Source organism: Podospora pseudoanserina, chromosome 6 (genome assembly GCF_035222485.1).
Source record: "Podospora pseudoanserina strain CBS 124.78 chromosome 6, whole genome shotgun sequence".
Classification (NCBI taxonomy): Eukaryota; Fungi; Ascomycota; class Sordariomycetes; order Sordariales; family Podosporaceae; genus Podospora; species Podospora pseudoanserina.
Window position 1 is genome coordinate 3,183,826 of NC_085925.1, and position 8,955 is coordinate 3,192,780.

An 8,955-nucleotide genomic window follows, 5' to 3' on the forward strand; every position below is an offset into this window, starting at 1 on the left:
AATACTAAAAAGCTCGAGGGACCTTACCTTAAAGAAAGGGATATAATATTCCTTTTTATACGTAATTTACGTATTAAAAGACCTAATAAAAAGCTAGATTATAGAAAAGTAGGATTATTTAAGGTTAAAAAAAAATTATCGGAGACGGTATTCGAATTAAAGCTACCTAATATAATACGTCTATAGTTATATACCTTTTATATTTTACTTCTAAAACCCGTACTATATATAAATAAGGCTAATATATAGGTAATAGCGGAGGACGAAAAAGAAAAGTATAATATAAAAGAAATATTAAATTTACGGTTTAATAAAGGCTAATTAAAGTATTTAATTAGTTAGTTAGGATATCCGGTTATAAATAACTTATAAGAACTATAGGTATACCTTAACTACTTAAATAAATAAATAAAATTCTATTAACGATATCCGGACCGATTAAAACCTAAATAAGTAAAAAGATTTGGCCCCGGCTTATAGCTAAATAGCTATAAAACGAAGCTAAAAGAACCTCGACGGGAATCGAACCCGCGCCTTTGATATAGTAATCGACGTGCTATATACTATACTACGAGGTTAAAAGGTATAAAAGGGACTAAATATAAATAGTATTATGCGCTTTAGGTACTTTAGGAAGTGGAAGGCGCGCTATTAGCGGTATTTAACGCGGTTAAAAAGGAAAGACCGGTTACGTTAGGATCGAAGGAAAGGTCGGAGGGCTAGCCCAGGCCTAAAGAAGGATCTAGGGCGTAAGGAGACTACGGAACGGTATCCTGGGCGGCGTCCGGCCATATAGGAATACCTGGCAAAGAAGTAGGAGGTGCCGTAACGGTAAACTACGCTACCTAGGCATCCTCCTCCTAAATATCCCGCGCGAAAAGGCGCTCTTTATATACGTAAAGAGAGTAATATATTTATTTTACCCGGATAAACTAAGTAATTAATTATAAAAGTTAATCTTTAAGCTTTTATTCCTTACGCTCGAGTTTATTCTACTCTTTTATCGTTCGGGTTACTATAGAACGGTCAATTATAGTATAAAAAAAAAAGGAAGATTTACCTATAGGTAAAGTTAATATTAAATTTATTATATAGGATTTTACGGCGTACGTATTCGGCGTACCGTAAGGACCTAGGGGCTATAATATAAAGGGATTTAGCGGTAAAATAGGTAAAATACGGTATTATAATAGAACTACGGCGGCGGATTCGGGAGGAAAGGGTAAAAGCTTATTTAGTTTTATAATAATATTTTTATATACGGTTAGATATAATAAAAGTAAAGAGAAAAAAGGAGGAAAAACCTACGATATAGTTAATAGTAGAAGAAGACTAGGCCGCAGGGGCTTCGGCCTAAAGAAGGAGTATTATATTACGGTTCTGGAAAACAGTAGGGCTACGAGGGACTAATCAAGACTAAACCGCGCCGTCGAGCGGGGCTTATAGTCCAGAAGGGCAACGGACTAATAAGATAGGGACCGGGGACCGCGGTAGGGTTCACGGTCTACGGTCCGGTATCGGCTAATCAGGAACGGACCGAGGACCGTCTATAAGTTAACGGTCCACGGTCTACGGGTCTATATATACGGAAGAACTGGCCGGCGTAAATAGACAGTTCTGTAATATATAATATAAATTACAATCGTTAGTATTTAGACTATTATAATAGAAATAAGCCGTTATTATATACTATTTAGCTATACCGGATTAGGATTGTTCAGAAGTACCTTTAACTAGTATCCCTTTCAGAGGTTCTGGATAGGGGTTCGTTACATTTAAGCGTCAAAAGAGCTTATAACCTGTTAGGCTAGCGACCTAAGAAAGTTACTGGCGGCGAAAATGAGGCCAAAAAATGGCCAAAATTGGTAAGCAAATTAGTATTACAGTAGTTGGTTGTTGGTTCAAAAGAAAACAGTAAGAAAATCCAGCCCTAAGAGCAAACCGGTGTGGGTCTGGGAAAACCTGGGCCCTTTAGTGCCCCACACAAGGCTGGTCCTTAAAATGAGTATGGATCGGAGCTTATATCTTAGTGGCCAAGCTCCTAGACTACTATAGTAGATGAGCTCTCAACATCACCAAGCTCCTCGGAGCTATACTTCCGCTTCCGTAGCCGCTCCAAACGCTCTCCCTTATATTACTTAGCATAGTCGAACTCGTTATTATAGTAGCCATCGTTCTCCAAAGTATTTCTTCCAAAGCAGCTGCTATTACGTAGACTAGGGCTTTCCATTACTAGTATTTTATTAGCGGTATCGTCGGACCTCGGTACGCTTCTCTTCCTAGGAAAGCGCGACCTAATATTCTTCCACATCTACCTACACATCACATCTCAGGACTAACCTCTTCGGTCTCACATTTACCCTTCTCGCAACTCTAGAGAAGTAAGCGCCTCGGTATAAACGTCGAGGGGAAGAATATATCGAAGATACGGGGGCTTAAAATGGTCCAGGTAAAACGGGTAAAGAAATACTTTACTACTATAGTCGTGGGGATAGGTTGAACAGCGCGATTATATTAGAAGTTAGGGAGTTATTTACTTAGGCTCGAGTTAAAGACGTGTAGAACGAGCTACGGTAGCTTCTACTCTATTGTAGCTCCGTCGCGACCTATATCTGCTTCGCTACCGTCTTCTATATTTCTTTCCCTAACCTTAGGAACAAAATAAAAATGTTTTTCGTTAAAAACGTAATGGAAATCTGCCCGTAGCGTTAAAAGGTTTACTAGGCCATTAATCGGGTTACTAGAGAATAACTGCGTAGGCGAGTAATGTTGTATCTGGTTTAAAAGCCGCTAGTCGTCCTTGCCGGCCGGTAGCAGATACGCCATCTTAAGGCCGTCGCCGTAGTTGGAGAGTACGTAGCGCCGAACCAAGCTTCCTGCCATACGCGTCGCCGATATATCTGCCGCCCATTTTTGTTATAAGGGTGGCAGGTGATTATACGGGAATCGCTAGTGTAAGAAACGCGGCACGATGGGATACGGAGGGTGCAGCGGGCCGGGAAGGTGAAAGAAGTATTGCGGCTCGCGCAGGATGCCGTCATCCGGGCGCTCTACACTCACGGCGCCGTCGCGGTTAAGTAAGAAAAACCTATCGCTCCACCGGTTACCAGCAATGAAGCTACAGGCAGCTAGCGCCGTGTCGAAGTCGATACCGCCGACATCTAGTGCGGGCAATAAGAGAAGCACTGCTGCCCTCCCAAGATAGCCGGGGTAGAGAAAGTTGACCTTGTAGGGCCGCTGCGGTATCGCAGGGCTGTAGTTCGGATGACTTTCGGGCTCGTTTGCAGCGGGACGCAATTGCATCTTGTGTGTTTTGTCACGATATAAATGAGAGGGAACAGCTGGCTGGTGGATTGCCAATGAAACACTTCACGGCATTGTTGGGTTGGCCTGTGCTCACTCGGGCAGTTGTCTCGACAACCAAAGCAGGCAGAGGGTTAGGGTCTGCCTTCCTCCAGCCAGTCATTCAATTTTTGAACAAGAGCCGTAGTATAGGTAATTCAACAACTTCAAATGCCGCAGTAGTAATTGAAAATAACATGAACAGCAAAGGGGGTGGGGAAGGGGGTGGGGTAACACTTGTTATTGCGACACCCCATAAGTGAGTCCGAAAACGGCAAAACATTTCCCTCGACCGGAAAGAACACGTCACACAATGACGGTTCCTGTCTTTACGAACACCATATCCGAAGCCCTTTTCGGACACCCAACATGCGGACATCAAGCCCCCGAAACCGAAATGGGATGAACCTGGCGTCCGATGTCGGTGTCGGAAGCCCTTTTGATCAGGCGCACGCAAATGTTGGGGGCGAGCTTCTGGGCTTCTGGGGCTTCTGGGGCTTCTGGTAGGATGATGGGACCTTTGATGTTGGATGGTGGAGATTTAGCTGACAGAGTTTACTTTGTTGGCCGCCATAAGCAGCCCCGCCTTGCGTTCGGAGTGTTCTCACACCAACCCTATCTAGAATGGGTTATACGTTATGGAATGTGAAGTTTTATTAGATCTTTGCAAGTGGAAGTGTTAAGGTTGAGGATGGGGTGTTGGCGAATTGACTGAGCCGCGTTGCTGAGCCTCATGGGATGAGTGGGATGGGACCTAGCTGGAGGCGGGAGTTGGTGTGGAGGGGGTGTAACGCTGGCATGTTGTGACCTAACCCGGGATGCTGGAGAGGCGGGGGACGGGTATGTTGGTTTGGTGTGATGGTGGTGTCGAAACCGGGTAAGGATGAGGAAGGGGAAGGATTGAGCCGTTGGTTTGGGGTAGGCGTGGTGTTTAGTGTTTAGATTAGAGTTTTAGCTTTGGGCCAACGGAGGTTGATTTGTAGGACTGCGCAAGGAAGCCCGGTACGTTATACTAAGATGGTGCAGGGCTGAAGTCTCTCTTAGTTGTATTGTCTGTTCAATCTTCCATCGGCTGGATAAAAATGTGGTTTCGTCCATGCCATCAGTTACTCCATTGTGAAAGTCCTGGTCAATGGTGACCATCTCAGGCTTAGGAAAGGCTGGAAAGCCCCGCGCAGTAATTATTTTTCTGTCATTAGAAGTCAGATCAAATCTCTTGTCTTGGTTAGGTCTGGTGCCGCATCATGGAGGGTGGGTGAGACATACAGACTCGGTCTGGCCCCCAACTGCCTGGTGTCTCACTAGTGGAGGCGCAGCCGCATGAAGGCACAGTCAGCAGATCAAGCTTCCGAGCGGAGTGTGTGCTGACGACGGGATGTAGGACAAAGTGGAAAAATGATCTGGGGAAGGTTACAACCCGTTTTCGGGTAGATTCCATCTAGGATGGGAGGGATGTGGATCTGCGACTGGGCTAGGTAGGCCGCATGCCGGGTCCACGAGGTTGTTAGTTTGGATTTGGGAGCGTCTGACATTCTAGCGAAATAGGTATAGTAGGGTGGTATATATTACTGGTCACCCCCCTATCGATTAAGCGTTGACTTTAGCCAATTATTTAGTATTCTTCTGCCTTTGCCTCTATAGAACCGTTGTTCCAGAATAAACCGTTGTCTCTCAGGAAGCGTTATAAGTAAGTCCTAATTTTTGATTGGCCAGTTGACCTGGCTATTAGAGGGGGGTCCTTTACACGCGTAGGGGTTTAACTTCCGGGTTGGGACTAGCCCTTCTTAATTAGGCCTAGTACGATCTAAAATAATAGGGATCCAGGCTCTTCCACTTACAACACTATAACCACCATCAACCACTAAAACTACTACTATACTCCGCATTACTATAACTACTACTAATTACTAGCCACGCGTACATTAATCGATTAATCGGCCGGTAACTAGTAGCTAATAGGAGCCCTATTAATTGATTGGTTAGCACTGGTAGGGCTATACGCGAGGGACTGGATTACCTGGGTGCGTATAGGTGTGGGTGTAGGTGTAGGTACGGGTGCGTGTAGGTAATCTTAGTAATATTAAAGGTTGAAGACGGCTTGCCTTGTAAAGCCCTGGAATCCATAGTTTTAACCGTAGTACCCTGCGTAAGCCGTGGGCCCTGAGCCTCTGGCACCTGCCCTGGATGTGGCACTGGGTGTAGTCTTTTACGTGGGAATACCCTCACTCTTTCTATTCCGGGCAGGCCTGGGTGAACTGGCCAATCAAAAATTAGAATTGGCTTATAACGGTTCCCTGGGAGGCAACGGTTTATTCCTAGCCAACGGTTCCCCAGAGGGCAACGGTTCCGGGTGTTGGCTGACGGTTGCAGGTGTTGTATAACGGTTAGCTCAAGTCAACGGTTCAAAGCACTGGTAAGTAGCCATTAATGTAATTGTTGTCAGAGGAAGAAGATAGCTGAAAGGACTTTTGGGTAGGCATGATAGGCGTGTGCTCATCTATGCTATTGTATACGTTTGCAGTGCCCCATCTCTCTCATACTGCTCCCATTGGTCTTTGGTGCAAGCTGTTCTGTCGAGGCCACATTCGGGACCCATAGCAACAAGACCAACCAACTGCCACTGCATGTTCTCTGGCCTGTTAACCACCCTTCGCAACACGAGATGATGGTAACATCCTGGAACAAAAACCAATTGATCGCCTGGAACAGCCTCGCCCGCTTTGAGAGTACCCAGCTCGCCAGCTCTAGCGTCGAAGCTATACAGCAGTGTAGTTTGGCTGCGTCTCTTCAGAATCTCCGTTGCTTTATCAAGAATTATCCAGAGTTCTGCTAGGCGGTCGAAGGCAAGGTTTTTCTGTGGGATGCATAGTTTCAAGACGAACGCAATCATCTCCACACACGTCTTTGCTTGTGGCCAGATGCCAATGAGGAAATGCCCATCTGAATTCTTTATAATTCTTCTGATGGGTTCCATCATAGTCACCAGTTTCATGGTAGCTGTTCGCTTTGTGGCTGGGATCTTGCCGAAAAACAGCATTAGGAATGACAAGTGCGCCAACATCCTGATTTTCATATCAAGAGGTAGAAACAGCCATGTCTCAAAGGCTCGCTGTAGTGGTCCGGCGTGACCCGCTGGTGTGGTGTTGATTGCTCGCACGACGTTGATGGTTCCTCGGGGCCGTCCTTGCAGAGTCAAGGTTTTAGCATTTTTGCTAAAGTGGAACTTGTCAGGGGGTGCGTAGTCCCGGCTAATAGCGAAGTCATGGGCCTTTTTATCAATGGTCCTGGTCCAGACTGGTGTCCAAGACGGCACCTGTGAGCTCCGGTCAGCCATACAGCCTGCACCGTCCAGAATTGACAGTCTCCCTGTCTCAGTTGCTAGGTATTGTGCCAGACCGGTAAAGAACTGAGCTTGGCTGTCACCGTCTCCAGACCAGCCGCTGATTGCCTGGTGAACTTCCTTGTGGTCCATAATAACGAATTGGGGCCGAAAGATGGGCCAAGACCGGGCTACCAGTACATATAACTGCTCCCAAATAAGGGAGGCAGAGAAGAGCCGTGTGAACCAAATCGGTACCCAGAGTATTGCCAGCCGAGTTTTATCGTGACCTAACCTTTGTATAAAGTCGGCCAGACATCTATTCTTGGTTCCAACTGTGGAGCCTCCCGCAATGCCGAGGACTGCATACACTCGGTCTTGTATGTCCCGGCACTTGAAGTGACCACTCGTCTTTAGCAGGATATCTTGCAGTCTGGTGGCTAGCTTCTGGTCTCTAAACTGGCGAGTTCGCTTTTTCGCGGCATCAGGTTTATATAGTGTATCAACTAGCCATGATGCTGCAGGTTCGGTGGAAAATGGGTCGTCTGGATAGCCATATGACGACGCCACTTCGACCAATGTGGTTGCTGCTGCAGCAGCTCTTTGAAGCGCCGTATTGTCGGGACCGAACTGCTGTGTCATATACAAAATGATCCGACAAAAACGTTTGTATTCACAGATACTGTCGCCACATTGTAGATGGACCAGCCCTGTGGCCAATGCCACCTCCTGGACAACCCAGAGTCTTTCCCACCACCCTCTCTTGTGAATATCCATTAGGCCGCCAACCACTTCCTCCTTGAAAGATCTGTTGAAGTATATCGAGCTAGAACATACGGCAAAGAGCTTCCTAATCTGCCGGCGATGCAAGCAGTCACCAGCTTCGGTGCAGTTGGTGTCATCAGTAGTGATGCCATGATATCCTCCAAGCTACACAACCACTTGCCAGGCATTGGCGTAGATTGCCTGCATACGCTGAATCTGTATTTGCTTTTCACCCTCGTCTTTCTGATTGATACACAACGCGTCGATCCAAAGCGTCCGGCAGTCTGTCTTATATCTGAGATATCGAAGCGCCAGATCAAGACTCGGCGTCACTTGTAGGTCAACAAAGGCGGAGCCTTTGTCAATGTCGGTGGCTTGAAACTTGTATGCCAACGTCCATGGTTTTGTCTCGAGGATTTCGGTGACAAGGTCTGGTATGTTTGAAACAAACCAGACCCACCAAAAATACAAGGTTGCCACCACGATGGGCAACTTTATGAGGACGAACTTCATGTGGATTGAGTGGAAGTAGTGCCAGGCAAAAGCAATGTAGAGGTCTTCTGTAACCGCGGATAGTAACGACCGTAGACGAGCCTTTGCCAATCGATTGTCTGGTGGGCTCGGGGGACGGGGAAGATGCATGATGCGAATCGTCTTCAAGTTGTTATCATCGCCCCATTGGTACGAGAGAGCTTCGTATGCAGTCTTGATGTCGGGTGGTCGTATTTCCAATACACATCTGATCTCGTCGTCGAATTCTCCGGGAAGTAAGTGGACGACGCGAAATTCTTCTCCTTCAAGTTCTCGATACATGGTAGTACGTGGCGAAGTTTGTTGCTTAAGCCGGAGTGTCGACTGTACGCGTCGAGATGGGAGCTCGGGGGGATTTTGTATGGAGAAACAGGAAAGTTTAGATGTTTGAGGCGTGAAATCGGTTTGATTCTTGACAAAACAGCCTGAGAAGATGGCAAGGCTCTCTGCCCAGGAACTACTCTCAGGTGTGGCGGTGGCAGAGCTTTCTTGGCGGCTGCAGGATTCAGGGGACCAAACGAGCGCTAGGTACCGTGACGAGAAAGACTACAATCCAGCCTTGCCGTCTGCCTGCCCCAAGGAATCGTCGACAGGCTCACATACCTCAATAAAACCCCTGTCATTTCCCCAGCCAGTTCATCGAAGATCTGAGTGTCAATTATATCGCCAAAATGCCCGTGACAAATCTTCGCAACCCTTTGAAACGAGGCAAGGACCCAGAGCCAACAGAACCAGAGCACAGCGACTCTAAGTCATCAGAACCAGAGCACAGCCCAACCAGACAGAAACGACCAAAACACGACCCAACTTCCCCTCTCTGCGCAGAATGCCAAACCTTCGACGTCGATAAGTACTTCGACAAAGCCCCGGCCGTTCTTGCAGATTACCGCAACGGAGACCTGAAGCCTAGGTTGAAACCCCGCAACACTCCAGTCCGAGCACCGAATGGATCTTGGTACTTTGAGGACGCAGTTCCGATTCATTACTTCAAAGACCGA

At 46.8% G+C, this 8,955-nt stretch overlaps 1 protein-coding gene and 1 non-coding gene across 2 annotated transcripts; one reads left to right on the forward strand and one right to left on the reverse strand.

Moving 5' to 3' along the window:
• The first annotated feature begins 507 nt into the window (after positions 1-507).
• QC764_0097900 lies at positions 508-578 on the forward strand. The gene has a single exon. It is a non-coding gene; the product is annotated as a tRNA-Ser (tRNA).
• A 5,261-nt stretch (positions 579-5,839) lies between these two features.
• On the reverse strand, positions 5,840-7,438 carry QC764_0097910 (uncharacterized protein; the record flags this gene model as incomplete). The annotated part of the gene is made up of 2 exons (XM_062941030.1): positions 5,840-6,956; positions 7,032-7,438. 2 exons carry the CDS (start codon positions 7,436-7,438, stop codon positions 5,840-5,842), a joined length of 1,524 nt encoding a protein of 507 aa, XP_062797993.1.
• Positions 7,439-8,955: the final 1,517 nt, after the last annotated feature.